Source organism: Parasteatoda tepidariorum, chromosome 6 (assembly GCF_982258835.1).
Source record: "Parasteatoda tepidariorum strain Cologne lab strain chromosome 6, Ptep-v5.0, whole genome shotgun sequence".
Lineage (NCBI taxonomy): Eukaryota > Metazoa > Arthropoda > Arachnida > Araneae > Theridiidae > Parasteatoda > Parasteatoda tepidariorum.
The window spans coordinates 57,207,175-57,227,274 of record NC_141760.1 but is presented as its reverse complement, the minus strand read 5'-3'; the positions used below and the strand labels follow the sequence as shown (position 1 = coordinate 57,227,274).

Sequence of the window (20,100 nt, the reverse complement as noted above, 5' to 3'; positions counted from 1 at the left end):
GCTTTGAGAATATTAACACATATATGAAATAATATTTAATATGCAGGCCTTTGAAGGAGAAAAAAAAATTCTGGCAAAATTACCGTACTGTATAGCAATGATGTTTTTGATTAAAGAAACCAATATAATTCTAGTTAATAAAATTAAAATATACTTAACCATTCGTTTGGTAATTTTTCTTTTCATATGATAACGGTTTATCGGAAATTTTGGTTTTCAAATTTACCAGAATATTGCAAAATTTTCCGTGTTTCTGGCTCCATGGCAACATATTTTATTGTTATTTTATATATTTTATTGCTATTTTATATATTTATTGTTATACTTATACATTTAATGTTATTTTAGATATTTTATTGTTATATTTATTCATGTTTTATTGTCAATTTCAAATTTTACCAAAATCACTACAAAAATTACAAAAATTACCGAGCTTTTTGGTGCTCCCATAGAGCGAGAAACACGGCAAATTTTAACATATTCTAGTAGTTTTGACCACACTTTTTTCTCAGAGTACTACACTTATTGTAAAATAAATATTTATATACTCATAAATAAACTTATGTAATATTAACGAAAAGTACTAAAAAACTAATTTCTTTATATTTTACATAAGGAATCGTTAATTTTCTTTCAAATATTTTTTTTAATCTGATTTAAATTTAAATAATATTCTTTAACAAAATATTCAAACATTTTACTCGTTAAACATTTATTTCACATTTTATTATACAAAAGTTGGAGAAAACATAAGGAAACACGACTGATTTCAAAGACAAAAATATTCATAGTAAAATATTTTTTTTTTAATTTGAAAAATTCTTACCACAATATAGTTTTGCAGCGTTAGCATTTTTTTTTATAATATACTTATGAATCTTATTTTATGAAACATTATTTCAAGTAATGAAAAGTGATTAGCTTGCTTCACTTTTCTAATACGTTATAAAAATTAATACAATTATTTTCGCGGACTAAAAATAACTTTAATGCGTTACTTTCTAAAGTGAGCCAAATTAAAAACAAACAAACTGATTTTGAATATTTAATTGCGAAAATGCTTGTTTAATGTATACTCCCCTTTGCTAACTTTACAAAATTCAATAAGATTATTTTCGCCGATTATAAATAGTTTTAATCCATTACTTGCTATAACAAGTGAGTCAAATTTAAAAAGAACTACTTTTGGATATTTAAATGCGAAGAATACTTATTTAATGTATTTTCTAACTTTGGAAAAAATACTCCTAAATTTTCACATAAAGTGCCAATTTTCTTGCTTGATGTCAGCAAACAAAAAAGAAGTTGATTATTATTTTTTTCATTTAAGAAACTCTTGCTACACTATAGTTTTGCAGAATTCTTTTTATAATACATTTAAGAATCGCATTATTTCCCACACATTATTTCAAATAATGTGTGTGTAAACACATTATTTCAAATTATGAAAAGTGATTATCTTGCTTCACTTGACTAATAATTTTTAAAATTTAATAAAATAATATTAAAGGATTATAAATAACTTTAATGCATTGTTTTTATAGTGAGACAAATTTAAATAAAAAATTAATTTCGAATGTTTAATTGTGAAGAATGCTTATTAAATGTATTCCCTAACTTCAGAAGAAAATGTTTTTACGATGCCCGGTGGCTGAGAAGAGGCGCTTTGCGCTGTCGCGCCACAGATCCCTGGTTCGATCCTCGGGCCGGGCAAGGTTGACTCAGCCTTTCATCCCCTCAGTGGGTCGATAAATGAGTACCAAGCATGCTTGGGAACTTAACACTGGGGGTTCCGCGTTCGGTTGACCACCTGACCAGAACATCTGCTCCTGCACCACAGAGCCCAAGGTCAAGAAAACTGAGATGGGCACAGTAGGCCTTGGCCCTCTTGGGATGTCGCGCCGCTGAGTTTAGTTTTAGTTTTTAAAAAAGTACCATAATTCTTATTTAATGTCAGCAAACAAAAATTAAGTTGTTTTCCTCTTACATTTAAAATTTTTTTGCTACAATTCAGTTCTGAAGAGTTAGTACGAGGGTTGCTATTTATATTTCTGGCCTTGGCAACAGTAAGTGTTGCTAGGCGACCGCGGACGATTTTAATCGAAAGTTTGATATTTTTAAACATAAATTCAGCAGACGATATACCATTATAGCTTCATTTGTGTTGTTGACAGTAAATTGAAAAGTTCTTCTCTTTCAAAAAATGGAATTGAATCGTGAACATTTTCGTGCCATTATTTTTCATAACTTTCGACGTGGATTGTCAAGACAAGAGTGCTTCGATGAACTTAATTCTTTATTCAGCGATAAAGCGCCATCCTACAGCACTGTAAAAAATTGGTATAACGAATTTAATCGTGGTTGATGTTCGATCCAGGGCGAATCCCGGGCAGGTCGTCCAAAATCCGTTGTTGTGCCAGAAAAGATCGATGCTGTGAATGAACTGATAAAGCAAGATCGTCATGTGACATACCGTGAGATAGAGGCGTCTTTGGACATTAGTATGACTAGCATCAATAAAATATTGCATGAACATTTGAGCGTAAAAAAAATTTGTTCGCGTTGGATCCCGCATAATCTGACAAACGCTCAAAAAAAAGGCTCGTGTCGATTGGTGCAAGGAAATGTGGAAAAATACGTCCAAGGTACATCAAAGGCTGTGTATAACATCTACACAGGTGACGAATCATGGATATATGCATATGAGCCGGAAACAAAACAGCAATCAACTGTATGGGTCTTCCAAGACGAGGCAAAACCAACAATAGTTGTTCGAGAAAGAAGCACATCGAAACAAATGATTGCCTGTTTCTTCGGCATTAACGGTCATGTGGCAGCAGTGGCGTTAGAGCAACGCAGGACGGTCAATTCTGAATGGTACACGACCATTTGTTTGCCAGAAGTCATCGGAGAAATTCGAAAAAAGCAGAAGAACAGGCGAATCATCCGTCATCATGATATCTCACACATCGACTCAAACAAAGGCATTTCTGACGGAGCGAAAGATCGAACTGACGGGTCATCCGCCGTACAGCCCTGATTTGGCACCCAATGACTTCTTCTTATTCCCACACATCAAAAATAAAATACGTGGACAACGATTTTCGACCCCCGAAGAAGCGGTTGATGCATTCAAAACGCATGTTTTGGAGTTACCTCAATCGGACTGGAAAAAGTGCTTTGAAAATTGGTTCAATCGCATGCAAAAGTGTATTGATCATCATGAAGAATATTTTGAAAAACAATAAAACCAATTTCGATCCTACATGTTTTTTTTTCATTATTAGGCCAGAAATATAAATAGCAACCCTCGGATTCGCTTTACAATATATTTAAGAATCTTATTTCCAGAAAGACAATATTACAAATAATGAAATGTGATTAAGACTAAACTAACTCCAAACATCGTCAGCAAAGAAATAATATTTTTTAGTTAACACTATCCTACAACTAAAACAATTGGAAATAGATGTTTACAAAACCATGTAAACATATTAAATAATTACACTTCACGAACAAGAAATAACATTTTTCAGTTGAAAAGATGTTGTTGAATTACTATCTCGAAAGAATAACGTTCGTGACTCAAAGACGAGTCAGCAATCTTTTTCTTTGCTAACCAATAAAGAAGGAAAACATATATAGTGTTATTATAAGATGTTGTTGCCTTAGAAAAATCTTGTTATAGAGAAAAAATTGAAGAGTCTTTTCAAGTGCTCTGCAACTCTTTCTTTGTGTATGTCAATAGAGAGAAGTCTTAACATTTCGTAAACTATTTTTACTTATATTTTCAGTTTTTTCCCCTCAAAACTATTGAAGTCTTTATATAGATAAGAAATAATTGAGTCGTTGGTTGTAAAAGTGCTGCAAGTTGAAATAACTAGTGTTTTTTTTATATTATTGGTCTTTCTTTACAATACATATAATATTTATCATGTCTTAAATATATTTCAGTTCTTTCAGAAAATCGTTAATGTTTCATTTTATAGTACATATCACGTTTTTAGTTTTATATGCGCATTTATTCGTTAACTAGCAAATCCTGAATGTATATATATATATATATATATATATATATATATATATATATATATTCAAAATACTTAGGTCTTTTTTTTAAGAGCTTTAGTAAATTATGTATTGTTGAATAAATACTTATACTTTTTTAATAATAAACTTCATATTATCCATGTCTTACTAACTAAATACATTTCTGTATAATCATTAAATAAATGAAAGATGTAATCAAAGATTAACTAGATAACGTAATTTTTGCAGAAAAAGAAATGTTAATGGATAATGGGTAAATTTTGGTGTAAAATGGGTAAATTTTGCTTATTTTCAATTATTTACCAAATATAACTAATTTTTTCGCATTCTAAAGCAAAGGAATTAAAGTAACAGATGCATTGTTCCTTTTCGTTAAAACAAAAATCTCTAACTTGGTATTTTTTTAGGTTTAAAATTCAAACAAATTACAATAATGTAGAACCTTTTTAAAGTTATAGTTAAATTATTTAATCCACAGCAGCACTGGGAGAGGCAAAATCAACGCTTTCCGGACGGAAGAGATGAAGTTTCAAATCGAAAACTTTTTAACGTCTATCAGGAATCCGATGTAGTTTTTCTTTTTAGTCCAAGGGGGGGGGGGTGAAAGAAATTGAAGCTCAGCTTTCTAGTAGTATTGTATTCATCGCCCTCAGAAGGTAGACATAACATGCAGCATTCACAAAAGGAAAGTTGATGATTTTTAAGTGAAGTTCCACTGGGCGTAGGCATCATTTAAATAAACGAAAAGTTCGATGATTGAAGAATTTACTTTTTGTTGAAGATACTGGATGAATCATGAATTGTCATTAGTTGAAGAAGAATTTAACCGCTTATTTTCCAACTGTCCATTTGAATGAGTTATTTGAAGTTATTCTATAATTTTGGTGTACCCTCTAATTTCAAATGCGATATTACATATCTCTAATGCACTGTACCCCATTCCCGACAGTTCAATCCTGGCGACTTATAACGTCGTTGCCGAGTGGAAGGATTAAAACAGGTCTTAGGCAGGGAAGGAGGGTAAAAAATTTATTTATACCTTATTAGACAGAGCAGTCATGAAAATGTACACGAAAAGTTACGCTCCTCAGTTATATGTTAGGGAAAATCTTGCAAAGTAAAACCCGTAAATGTCTATATTTAGGGAAAAGAAGGAAATCTTAGAAATTACTATTGGTTTATGAAATAGGTCGAGTGATTCCCACGAAGATTAAAGGGGAAAATGTCCTGCTTTTATTTAATGCATAGTTGAGTCAAAAATAGATTTAAGGACAGGGTGTGAATTTAAAAGTGTGAGGAAGCATTTCGATTAGATAAATAAAATATTATATATATATATATATATATGTATATATATATAATACGCCTTTAAAGGCTAGATAGTTGAAAAAACTTAGGCTAATTCATTTAAAAAGGCATTTTATTAATGGATCTTAAGTTATTTAAAACAGTGTTCGTTGGCTATGTACAATAAAGGTTTCCCCATTACAGGAATGCTTGGATTTGACCCAGATTTATCTAGACATGAAAATATAAAAAAGCCACGCATTCTTGGCTGTCCCGATATTTAAAGGGAGGTTCTGAAAGGGATGGGGTTGCAAGGATATTCTTATCTTATTGGAACGTCATTAAATTGATAAAATTTAGAGATTTTGATTCGCTAAAAGGATAGCGCCACTTTACCGCTGGGAAGTTTTTGGGACTATTTTAATGCGTACTTCATCGACGAATTATTGCCCATTAACTTCAGAAAATAATCTTTTACCTGGCCGTATCTGGTTTATCTTGACTTTTTATGGCTCTTTGTGAGAGACCGATTTCTGTATCTTTAACTTGAGAGGAAACATCTGTTTAAGCTTATTAGTGTTAATATAGAAGGACTCTTTATGAGGAATTCTATATTACATATATATATATATATATACACTCAAGAGCCAAAACATTATGACCACCCCTACATTTTGCAATGAACTCTCCTGGAGGACGTGGAAGGCACGTGATCAGGTGGAAGTGGTATTTTACTGTTGCTGGAGAGTTTGAAGAATCATTCTTTCACTTACTTCTGTGTGTGATGGGAAAGGCTGCGGATCTAAGCGACTTTGATAGAGGACAGATTGTAATGGCTCGAAGGCTCGGAACAAGTATTTCCGAATTTGCACGACTCATGGGTTGTTCGCGATCTACAGTTGTTAGTACTTATGCAAAGTGGATGAATGACGGTGAAACCAGCAGTAGACGGCATGGTGTTGGAAGTTCACACGCTATCAAAGAAAAGGGTCGTCCGAGATTGCTTCGCTTGGTGAAGCAAAACCGAAGCTAGACAGTGGCTCAGCTGACAGCCCAATACAATGCTGGGTCAAGTAGAATAGTATCAGAGCACGCTGTTCAGCTGACACTGTTGGATGTGGGGCTACGCAGCAAACGTCCCAACAAGCGTCATCGCCAACTACGCCTGCCCTGGGCCCGGGAGCATCGCGACTGGTCCATGGATCAGCAGGAGACAGTTGCCTGGTCAGATGAATCACGGTTTGTCATTCATCACGCCGATGGCCGTGTCAGGATACGCCGTCTTCCAGGCGCACAGTTGCTCCCTCAATGTACAGTAGGTCATACACATGCAGGCCGGTAGGGGCAGTATTATGCTTTGAGGGACGTTCTCTTGGGTGCCTCTGGGATCCGTGGTTGTGGTAGAGCACACCATAAATGCTACAGGGTATCTGAACATCATTGCGAACCAGTTGCACCCTTACATGGTCTCTGTTTTTCCAGCTGGAAAGGGAATTTTCCAACAGGACAACGTCCCATGTCACAAGGCCCAAATTGTGTTGGAGTGGTTCCAGGAACATGATGCTGAATTCCAGTCAATGTCCTGGCCGCCTAACTCACCGGGTCTCAATCTGATGGAACACATTTGGGATGTTATGGAACGGAAGCTCAGAGTTCAAAGACCACTAAGTCGCAATATCTCGGATTTGCGTGGCCGTTGCCTCAACATCTGGTACAATCTGTGTCTGACCATCTACCAAGGACTTGTGGCAACCATGCCAAGGCGGGTTGCAGCTGTGTTGCGGGCCAAAGGTGGGCCAACTCGTTATTAAGAAATGGTCACAATGTTTTGGCTCTTGAGTGTATATATATCATGTTCTATGGCTATGGTAAAAAATGAAATAAAGGTGACGCGCGAATTACGCTAATTACTTCTGATAAATAACTCTTGGAAACAACGTTTTTTTCTGTTGCATGAAATTTTTCTGTAGATCTGAGACACTTTTGTATCACAGATTCTAAATCACCAATCGGTTTCTCTCTCAAAACTCCAGTTTTTAAATGATATTTTCAGTCCATATTTTGTTGACATACGCAAGTTTAAAAACGTTATATATAACAGAGAATTGGGTAAATGGTGCAATAAACGTCTACGAGAGTTAGGATACATTATCGGGATCAAAACTGCAAAGAAACGTATGCCTGGAAATGTCGCCATGTGTCGTTAAAGGCGCTTCTCAATCAAGAACAGTTTCCTTGTGTGCTTCTGAACAAGTTATAACATGGAAACGCGTTTAGCCACGTGCAATGACATTTCCGGTCAGGGGCTTCTATGCAGTTCTAATCCTGATGATGTGCACTTTTTTATTTAGACGTTTGTCGCAAGATTTATGCGACATCCTGTGATCTATAAGGTTTTTAGACGTGTACTTTTGAACAAAAAAAAAACGCTATAAATATTGTTTAAAAAAATCTGTAGATTTAGGAACAGAACTATTTTTGGATTTGAAATCTCCACACCTGAATTAGGTAACTTTATCGAGATGCCTTAGAGCACGGCAGACATCATTTTTTCTGTTGAATGTACTCTTTATTTTTGTATTTTTTACTAAATGCGTTTTAACAAAAATTATAATTTTGAAAACCATGATTTCAGGTAAGGAAAAAAATATTAAATGAAAAGTTTAAATAGTGTATATTTTGGTTTAATAAATCAGAATTCTTTTTTTTCCTTATTTTTTAACTAGAAATGTTACTACTTTACAGTACGGTAATTATGCAAGAATACTTTTTCCTCTGTGTATAATATATTAGTTCTATAGTAATTTTGTACATTTACGATAACGTCGATTTCATTTTGATGACCGAACTCGTTATATCTACGGCTATATAAAACTATGTTATAGATCCAGCAATAATATATTATTAACTATAATTTTTTGAATCAGAGTTTTTTAAAATTTCAAAAAAAAAATTAAACATTCATATAAAATTCAATATAACATAACGAAAAATAATGAATATAAAATTTTATCATAACGTCAATGAGAAGTTAAAATTATACTAAGAAATAAAAATATGCTTAGGTAATGATAGGATTACCTGTGTATCGATATTTCTCCGCATATCCTTTAGAACTGACGTCAACTCTTTTAGGTATCTTAGCAATTGTTCTGCATCTAAAAATAAAGCGGTCAATAACTTGATACACAATTCTGATGTTAAAAATCTTTTATTTTTAAATTTTTGACAAATGCTTATTCAGTAATAAATGGATTTCTAATTTAACTTTTAATTGTGATATCAAATAGCTGGTTTCGTACTAAAAATATAATGTTTATTATTATTAATTTCGATTCAGAATATTTAAATTCATTCGCTTAAATTTGTTAATTTGAATAAACTCTAATAGTGAATGAAGGAATGTGATGATAATCCATATTTTGAAATTGCTCTAAAAACAAACTTTACGCATATTTTTTGATGAGAAACAGCATGATTTTCAAGTGGGAAATAAATGTTTTTGTGTATTATGCTGTTATTTATAGAAAATTATAAAATAAAAAAATATATTCTAGGAGACAATACTAAAGAAAAGCTATTTTGTGTAGAGAAAACTATAAAAAATTACAGGTTAATTATTGTATAAAGTGCCGGCAAAATGGGTGCATCATCCTTAAAATCCTTTTTACCGGGAAATATTAAACAGTAATTTTTACAGTAATATTTGTTTAAATAAGAATGATTCAGTGATTTGACAGAACTTGTTACTGTAAAAGTTTCAATAAATCAGATTTTTTGCTCCGTATCATGTTCCGGTAAAAATACATTTTAAGGAAGCAAGGAACAGCACCCTGTCGATACTTTGATCCGTAATTTGTATAGTATTTTTAAAATAATTTGTTCCGGAATTTTTTACAGGGGGGGGGGCTTTTTACTATATTGTCACAAGTCATTTATTCTTCAAGGGGAGTCGGTAGGGAATATCAATAATGCTAAAACTGACCTTTTTCGATGTACCTATTCTCTGAATCTCAATAAAATATTTCTTCGGTTTCTTTTAAACAGAATATTTACATATACATATTTAGAGTGTGATAATTGTTTTTACACATCTTTAACATAATTCTTTTTAAAAAAAATTATTAGCTGAGACCTTTTAATTTATTTTAAAAAGACTCAAAAATATTCTTCATAATTCATAAAGTATTCCTGTTAACATCAAAACTTTATAACATACAACTAATATAATCTCAAATGTCCTCGAAAAACTTCAAAACGATATAAGTAGTTTCTTAGAAAAGGAACATCGGAAAAGGTCAGTTTTGGCATCATTGATATATGCCCTACCAACTCCCATTAAATAAAGTATTTTAGTTCAATGATGGATTGAGAATCAAATCGAGTACTATGATAACACACAAAGCCTCTGTCTTAAAAAGATCACAATCAACAAGAAATAACCACAGTATAAAATCCTCACATAGAAAATATTTTCATTTTGATTTAACAATGATAAAATATTAATATTGATAAAATAACATACCGAGAAAGTTAACAGGGTACAATTATTTTCAGTTTCTTTATTATGTAATTAAAACAAAATTAGTTATTTTTAAAAAGTAGTTGGCTACCTCCATTAATGCCGTAAAATTCTGCAGTAGGTTGGATGGCTTGTGTTTCCGGAGGTGGGCAACCCGCTTCATCCAGAGACTTCTGTAAGTTAGAATTTCGAATAACTTGTACCTTTACCTTTCGATCTCTTTCCTGCAAGAAAAATAATTAAGTTTATTTTATTAATATTTAAAATACAATAATTATAAAACAACAACAATAATAATTATAAAATGTATTTATTGCAATTTAGAGTTGAAGCCCTATACTTTACAGCTTGCATTTATAAATATAATTTAATAATAAAAAGCTAAAATTGAACAAATATGTGAGAGATATTTAAATTTATTAATCTGAGAAACTGCTATGTGTATTTACTGATGCACAAGTGTGCCAAAAAAAAAGTGGACCACCCTGAATTACTTTTGATCTAAAGATCAGATTTTTCGGCTCTAGGACTTAATGGCTCAAGGGAGGGGACTTCGAATACACAAATTAATATGTGCAGACGATATTTTAAGTTACGAAATCCGACACAAAAACGTATTTTCTGAGAATAGCATTTTCGACGGAATCGAATTTCTGACCCTCAAATTATAGGGGCCAGCCGCAATCACAGGGAAAATGGCCCCAATGGTTTGGTCTGGACCCTTTACTGCTAATACTACTTTTTGCGTATTTCGCTGTATCTTGAGAACATTTCAAGCTCGATAAATCTTTACAAGCAATTATAAAATTTGTTTATGCAAAAATAAATGCATGAAATAAATAGCTTTAAGAAAATATTTATTATTTTTTATTATTTTATTTAAGAATAGTAGTTAAAAATTGAAATTGTAAGGTATGCAATTTTTTTGATCCATTTTAAATAATGTAATTTTACATGGCAAAATACAAAATTTGAGCGAACTTCAAGCGAAAGATAAGTGAGCGAGAAACGAACTTTATCAATGTGAGTAAAGTTTTTTTCAATTAGCATGAAAAGTTCTTAAGAAATAGCGAAATACGCAAAAAGTAAAATTAACATTGAAGTAACCAAATTTTGAAGAGCTCTCAAGACCAAACTACTGGGACCCTATTTCCCGACGATTGCGGCTAACCTCTATAATTAAGGGGTCAGATATTCTAATCCGTCGAAAAAAAGAATTTCTTTTATTCAATTCAGAGGAAGTACGTTTTTGTGTTTGATTTCATAACTTAACATATCGCCTGCACTTATTGAGTAGCATATTTGAGGTCATTCGCTTGAGCCATTAAGATTAAGTTTTAGAACGTGAAACTCCGATCATTAGATCAAAAGTTATTCAGGGTGGTCGGTTTTTTTTTGTGCAATGTACATTAATACAGTGTAGAATAATAATATAATTGTTGAGTGACCAAGAGAATGCACGAAGAAAAAAATTCTGGTAAAATCACTACACGGTATGGTATGGTAATTCAGGAAAGAATAATTATATTTCTGGTTAATAAAAGTAAAATATACAATATTTAAACCATTTATTTAAAATTTTTTCGGCGCATATGGTTATGATTTACCAAAAATTATGGTTTTCAAAATTATAGATCTTTTACCAAACATTTAGTGAATAAGTTTAATACGAAACTGAAAAGTAAATTTTATTGAATGAATGGTTTTCATGCCATGCCCAAAGTGTGGTACGCGTACCCCCTGGGGTACGGGAACAGTTTAGTGGGGGTACGCGTTCTTATGCGAAATAGCTTGCAACAAACGAAAATTTCAAAAATTTTTATTTGAAAACAAAGCTAGCCATGAAAACTTACGATTACGTATTTTTCTATTGGCTATTTTTCACTGAGTTAGCAGTTAATAATGGGTGGTGTCAACAGTCAGTTGTGTTTTTCAACTTTTGTGCAATATTTTTATATTAAAAAATACATATATTTTTTTATTAGGGGTACACAGCGTAACAAAAAGTTTAGAAAAGTTTAGAAAAGTTTACTTGCTGTTTAATTAGGCATTGATGGATAAATTAATGCATATAAAGCAACTCAAGAAAATAAGTATTTGTAAAACTTTTATAATTATTTTTGGTGTGTATTTTGCTTTTACAAATGATTAACAAAACACTTTAACCTTTTGCCTACGGGGCCTGGTAGCACCTGCTATTCTGGACCATCTGTTGTACTACCTGCCGTAGGCAAAGGGTTGCCAAAACGATACGTGATTACAGATTCTTCTTTTTAGCCCAACTTTAGATTTTTTAGCTTAACTGGCACTTTTGACAAACGGTATAACTTAATTTTTTTAATTGCTTGTTATCCTTTTGAGTTATGAAACTCATGAAGTAAAACTTTTTAGAGTTTGCACTCTTATAAAAATGCTTGACATATATTTTTATTCGCCTTCGAAAAGGAAGCTATGGTCAGCCCGTGATAGCATTTTACTACATCCTCAGGATTTTTCCAACGAAATTTCACTTTTTGCATAATGGAAGTTAATTTTTTTTTTAGTTTTCTTTGTCATTATATTATTCAAGGTTTCTAAAAACATGTTTCAAATGCGTAACTAATAAAACCAAAATGAGCACTTGATTTCAAATAGTTTCAGAAATACGAATTTGTTGACAGCACACCCTTATGCCACTAAAGTTATCCTCGTTGATTTCACTTGTGAAACGGGACTCATTTTTGACTAAATAGATTTGAAAACTTGTAGAAGTCATAGATGGTATTTTTTTAAGTAATATAATGTTTAAAAATATATAATGTTTAAAAATAGTATTGAAATAATATACAGGGCAATTACTAAGATAAAATTTGTTTCACATCCCTCTCAAACGTATTAGAAAGAAATGTTACCTGTCAATAGAGATCTTCCTTGTGTTTTAAACTGCACCGAAAAAATATAGTCAAAGCTACCAAAATATGGCAAAATTTACCATGCTTCTGACCCTATGGAAACATTAAAAAGCTCGGTAATTTTTACTGAAGCACTTTAGTAATGATTTTAGTAAAATTAATAATAAAATAAAATTTTATAATTTGTGATAAAATTTGGCAAATGTGGTACAATTTAGTAATTTCATTGTGCTACCTCAGAGCATGGCATAAAAACTATTTATTCGGAAAAAACTATTCTTCAATTTGTTATTTTTTACTAAATGCGCTATAATAAGAACTACAATTTTGGAAACTAAAATTTACGGTAAACCCTCACGGTATAAATGAAAAAGACCAAATAAATTGTTTAAATGCCATATAGTTCAGTTTTATTAACCAGCATTGTGGTTTTTCCTACTAGAAAAGTTTCCACCATACAATACGTTAATTTCTTCAGAACTTTTTCCTCCGAAAAAATAGAGCTAAATTTCATTGATATTGAATGCATGTTATAGGTATATTATTAAGTACTTGCATATTATCTTTGAAATACATGCTTTAACGCAATTTAATCCTTTCAAAAGTTTTTAACACAAACTCACCCGATTTCAATGCACAAAAATGTAAAGCAAAACTAAATGATTTTATAAAACAGTTATCTCAAGCATATTCCATTATCACAATTAGCGAGTAAAATTGTATAAATATTTTTATAATTACATTAGAAAGCAAGCTGTTCTAATTAAATGCACATATCACAGTTAATTAACTCCTCTGAAAGGGTGAGATCATACTAAGTGAAGGAAAAGGAAGAGTTGTTTTCCATTAAAATGAACTTTACGAAAAAGGCCTTTGTAAGAAAGTCTCTCAGAGAAATTAAACCTTTCTACAAGTGTTGCTAACGCCATTTCCAGAAATTTAACTGGTGAGCGAGCTAAAATTCTATTTCATGCTCGATTTATTCTTCATTTCTGGAGTTAGACTTAGTCATTCTCGAGAAATAAGGAAGATCTTAAGAGAAAAACACTTTACATACTCTTGAAAAGATTTTATCATTGCACAGAAGAGGGCGTGGAATGAAGGAAAATATCGAGATTAAAGACCACCCACACTCCTGCCCACTCCCCTGCTATTTTGCTCAAAGCTTGTTTCTAAGTTGTGGGAGGGGGTAAGTACTTAGAAAAATGCTGACTTTCATCAGTTTAGAGATCTAACAGAAAAGGAATTTCTGCTGATAAGTTACAAAATTTTGTAAAATAGAAGAGAAGAAATATTTTCGATGCTTCTTTTCTTTTAAATACAATAATTCTTTAAAAAAAATGTGTTCATCTGAATTTATTTCTTCGTAAATTTAACTCTGAAATGAAGAAATTCATTTCACAAGTTTGGTTGAAGTTTAAGAACGTGAAATGTTAATTAGTTTTTAATTAGACATTGCTTATCTTTTGATGTTTTTATAAATAGCTGCATGTTTTAAAAAGTAAAATCAGAACTAAAATTAAAATGATAATAACTAGGTAAAAATAAAAAGAAATAATTGTATTTTTAGTTACCAGAACAAAAGATAAATAAAAACATTTTCTGGTTTTTTGTAACTTTTATGACCTGTTAATACATATGAAGGATTTTAATACTCCGGCAAAGAAAACAAATATTCTAGTAGCGTTAATACAGTATTCAAATACACTCTAAAAATAAATTTAAAGTTATAATTTTTTTATAAATTAGTTACAAATAGTGTCTTCTGTGAGACGCAAAAAACGTCTTGAAATTTAAAAATAGGATAAAGAAATTGTAATGCAAAATTACAATTATGCGTTACATAAAATATTTTGAGGTGAAAAACGATTTCTAATTGTGTAGATATGGCATAGTTCTCTTATTTGCATGCAATTTTTAAAGGGTATTTTGATTATTTTTATGTTTTTCAGTTATAATGCCATGTTATTTGATTATAAATGGTTGGTAATTAAAATGGTTTTGGTAATTAATTACAAATATTTTCACGTGCGTGATATAGAAATTGCAATTTTCAAAAGACTCCTTAAATTTTAAAGTAAGACAAAAAAAATTCAAATACAAAATTATTATTATGCACTACATAAAATATTTTTAGGTAAAAAATGATTTTTAAATGTATAGAAATGGCTTAGTATTTTTATTTGCTTTCAATTTTGGTAGGATGTTTTGGCTATTTTTATGTTTTACAGTTATAAATGTTGCGTTGTTTAGTAATTAAATTTATATGGAAAATAATAACAAATTGTGTCTTCCGTGTGATGCAAAAAGTTGTAATTTTAAAAAACGTCTTTAAATTTTAAGAAAGGATAAGGAAATAGAAATATAACATTACAATTATGCATTACGTACAATATTTTAAAGTGAAAAATATTTTTTAATAGTATAAATATGACTTTATTCTTTTATTTCTATGCAAATTTGGTAGAATGCTTTGATTATCTTTACATTTTGTTGAAAGTTTATACAATTAATTCAAATATAGAAAAGTACATTAATCATGTTATATACTAATGGTCAATAAAATATTTATGAACATACATATTGATATATTAATTACAAGAATAAAAATACTTTCATATACTTTCAATGAAGTTTGTTTCATTAACTTAAAGTTACTTGTATTTTTGATTGGAATTTCAAAGTTTTAAACATAATGCTTTTTTTTTTAATCTCAAAGAATAGTTTTAAAATGATATCTAAAAATACTTGAAATAATTATTCCAAAAAAATCCATGTCAATTGTTTAGGATAAATATTTTTTAAAAAAAGGGTTTGAAAGTTTTTTATTATTTTGAAGAAAAAAAATTATTTTCATATAAAGTCAAAATCTTCTGCATCTCTAGATTCTTATAAAGTCTGTAACAAAACAATTTTTGAAATTGTAACCAAAAGGCACAAGAAGTTTTACAAAAGCACTTTTAAAATCGCTGACTGTTATCTATTCAACAATCTCATAAAGGCCAGATTTTTCGCTGATCAATACTAGAATTTTGATAGAAACATTTTCTCTCTCCTTTTATTGAAAATATGAAGCTGCTGTTTCGTCGCTTGAAATGAATTTTTTAATGACTATCTGCTACTTTTTATATTATATTTAAGCAATTTGATATGAGCACACACACCTCTTAACATTTGGTACATAGAAATCATGAGTTGATTAATACTATCAATAAGAAAATAACATATATTCCATATCATAAATGAACATTTATATTGTTTCAATTTTAATAGATACAAATTTGTGCAGATGCATTTCGAATATTGCAGAAAACACAAATTTAATTTCCACTTATCCATTAATTGGTTTTAAAAGTTAATCATGAATTAAAATTCGTAAACTGTTTTTTAAAAAGTAATTATGACTTATTTAAAATTTAGAATTAGAGAACCTCAAGAAAAAAAGGGTAAATAGTTCAGAGAGGAATATTATGCAAACACAGTTTTTATAATCTTTTTGGTAGCATTAAACTTTTTGGAAAATTAGCAGTTTCAACTATTGTTTTCCAAAATGAAAGAAACTGTGTTAAAATAGAGTTATTTTACTAACATTTAAAATGAAATAACTGATTTATAAAGTAAATTTTTTTACGAATAAAACAAAATCTGATACGTATGTTGTTCGAAATTAACACAAACAGCTTAATTGACTTTCTGTGCAAATTTTTTTTCACATTAAGATATCTTTGCCTTTGATCAGAAAAAGAAATAGAAGTTAAAAATTTTAAACTATGATTTTACATTAACATTTAAAAAATGGTATATAAATTCCTTAGATTTCTCAATCATCTCACCAAAATACATGTGAGAAAGATATGATTGGTCTTTTCTTTAAGAAATTCTCTCAAGAATAAAATTGACATTAAAATGATTTTCCAACAATACTCCACAGATTTTTATGTAAAAGCCGTTAAAACATCTGAATATACAATGAGATGATAAAAAAATAAGTTTACTCTGTTGACTTTTTTTAATCTCGTAATATTTTATTATTTTCCTTGAAAAAAATGTATTTTGGTCAGGTCAATTTTTTTAATAAAAATGGGGGATTCTGGCCCTTTGGGGCCGGAGTTCGATCCTCGGCCCACAGAGTACATGCGATATAAGTGCTTATAAAATCGGTGGAAACGAGAAAAGAAATTCCTGTGGTCGGTCTCATAGGTACTGAGATCAGGAGAAAAGTTCCTTCCCCTTCAAATCTATGTTTAAACTGAGGAAGTGGCTTAACGAATGAGTGGTGCTGCCATCTATTCGTGAAATTCTGTGTTAAAGACGTACTTTCACCCTTGAAGTGCTCTCTTGTCAAAAGAAAGGCTTACCTTCCAGACTTAATTCGCAAAAATGCCAATGTCTGGTGAGCTTGTTTAGCTCAAGTGCCATTAGAAACAAGAACTCTTTTAAAAAATTTAATAGTTCTATTTTTAAAACAATTCAAAGATTAGTTAGGTAAAAGTAATTAATGAATTATAATTATAGGAATTTGATGAAACTCTATAACTTTGATTAATAACTAAACTTCTCATTTCGAAATAATTCAAAGATCTCAATCATATAATATTATCTAAAGATGTTTAGTTAAACAATAATTATAATAAATTGATGAGTGCATAATGTATACATTTTAAGTATATTCTATAATAAAAGTGTCTGAGTTCCATAAAAAATATTAAAAGCATAAAATATATTTCATTAAAATAATGTTTTGGAAAAAAAAAATAGGACAAAACTACATTTCCCACAAAAACGATGAATAAATTTTTTATTGTGAACAGAAATAAGTTTTTCTTTGTCCTCTCTCTTCTCATGATAAGTTATCATCTGCTCCTGAAATTCATCTATCATACTCTCTGATAACACCCGTTCAAAGCAAACTTCAGAATTTGTACTTTCAAACACACGTAAACTTATTTTATTTTAAAGATGAATCTAAAATGATGGATTTCTTTTTTTCTTCTTTTTTTTAAAAATGCTTAACAATAAGGTTATTGAAGATCAAAAGGAATTTCACTAGATTTATAACGCACGATCAAAGTGATTTCTTTTTTTTTTAATAATATTTTAAAGTATATTTCTCTGAATTAGTTTGCGGTATTCTTTGATGGCTGTTTTTCTTGACAAATATTAATTTCAAGTGTTTAATTTCTTTTGGTAATTATTAATTTCTCGGTAATTTTTCTTATATAAAACATTTAATAGTAGTTTCTCTAGCTGATTAAATTGATTGATACATTTTTGAAACATAATTTGATGTATGCATTATAATAGAATCATGGCTGCGAGATTTGAATTTTGACAAAAAAATAAATAAATAATTTACAACTCTTTGAACTAAAAATACTTTGAAAAATTTATGGCCCAATACCGATAACTAATAATTATTTTAGAATACGAACTAATGATGAAGTGAAAGCTTTTATCAAGCATAGAAACATTGTAAAATCCATCAAAGCACCGAGGCTTTCATGGATTGGTCACATTGTGAGATCACCCGAGTGTTCAATATATTGCATTGGAAGCCCGTGTGCAATAGGCCAAGCGACAGACCAAAGAAAAGGAAGGTGAATAATGTCTTGAATGACTTAAAAGTTTTAAATATCTCCAACTTGAAGATCAAGGTTAGAAACAGAGCTGTTTAGAGAAATATTGTGAGGCAAGCTGAGGTCCACCCTGCGCTGTAGTGTCAGAAAAAGGAGAAGAAAGATTATAATTAAATGCTTACTTTTATTTGAAATGTATTTATAAAGTTTGAGATTGTTTGCATGTTTTAAAAATAAAATGTATGACTACTTCTTTAAAAAGAAAATATATTTTAATAATAAAAAAAAACTATAGATATATTACATAGATTTATTGAGAAAGATTTTAAAATTAAAAGTGTTCTTATATTTTTAGACAAATTTTATTTAATTCACAATTCATTGAAGTTTAAGCACGTTTTTTGTGAAATAAGACGAATTCAATCCATCTAAGATGATTATAAAAAAATTCAGCTTTATTTCCGATTATTTATGTATACTATTTTGTTAAGATGAACTATAGTGCAATTATAGTACAACTATAGTACAACTATCGTAACTATAGTACAAAATTAAACAAAGTTATGTCATTTATTATATAGATTAACTAAAAACAATATAATTTTACCCGCTGTTTTGCTATTAAATCGTATACCCTCTAAACTTAACTTTTATTATTTATACATTCTCCTTAATTACTTCCAAGAATAGGTTAAAAAATTATTATGCAGCATTTCTCTCATCAAATTGATGACGTGCACAGACGTTTTTGACTTCAGAACCAATTTAAGAACCAAAATATTTCCTTCTTTGAGAACGGAAGACCTTATTTCTAGAAAGTCACATTTCAAATAATAATAAAAATAAAAAATAAAAAAATCTGACGATTTTATACGCCTTTTATATTTTCCGGATTTACTCTCTTCTTTTATTCAATGGATATATTTTTTTCCTTTGGGAAGTTGCAAAAACAACTTTTATTTTTATTTTTATAACTAAAAATAATGGATGTTAAATAATATTAATATTTCAATTGAGGGCTTTAAAACGAATTGTAGAATTACATTGACATATAGGGAATATATAAGTAAAAGCTTAAAATTTTGCATATTTGTCTTTTTAAAACTTAGCTCTTAATAACTAGCATAGTTGTATGCTTTCTACTGCTCATTCTACATGGTGGGTCAAGTTTTTACCCTATCAGACTTGGACTAGGATTTGATATGTAGTGACAAATGCTGAGCAGCATCGAATGTTTGGTCGACACTCGAGTGTTTGGTCGAATTGCACTTTCACGGAAGTCCATTCCAGTGTCAAGTTCGCTGGTTTGTTACTTTAATTACTGTTATATTAATGCCACCGTTCGTAGACCGCATTAGTGCATAACATCATTAAGGATTTATCTCATATTATTAATCAAATCTTATAAGTGCAGTTGTAATAAATGCTAAACGAATATAAAATTTATAATTTGAAGATTTTTAACTCGTTATTAATTATTTCTAAAAATGTTATTTAAAGTTTTTAAATAAAATTTTTAAATATTGACTTTTGACAAATCAGACGAAAGAAATTTTGCGAAAAAGGCATCAGGACTTTCTCAGCTAAAAATAAACTGCATTTTTTTCTACAGGAGGGAAATAGTTTTGAAGTTATTCTACAGTAAACTGTAGATTTTCTGTAAAGCAATCTTACTGTAGATTTTTTAAAGACAAAAGTCCCATCGCATGTGATAGATGGCACCACTAAATAATCTAATAGCTCTGCATATTTACTGTAAAATATTAGAGGTTGG

The 20,100-nt window shown here is 30.1% G+C and overlaps 1 protein-coding gene across 1 annotated transcript in view; it reads right to left on the bottom strand.

Moving 5' to 3' along the window:
- Positions 1 to 20,100, bottom strand: part of LOC107441319 (cartilage oligomeric matrix protein) — a 317,408-nt gene that overhangs the window by 107,103 nt on the left and 190,205 nt on the right. Inside the window, exons 4-5 of the mRNA XM_043046110.3 lie at positions 9,951 to 10,083; positions 8,419 to 8,495 (exon numbers count right to left, since the gene is read on the bottom strand). Coding sequence (XP_042902044.1) covers positions 8,419 to 8,495; positions 9,951 to 10,083 — 210 coding nt within the window. The remainder of the gene's footprint in view (positions 1 to 8,418; positions 8,496 to 9,950; positions 10,084 to 20,100) is intronic.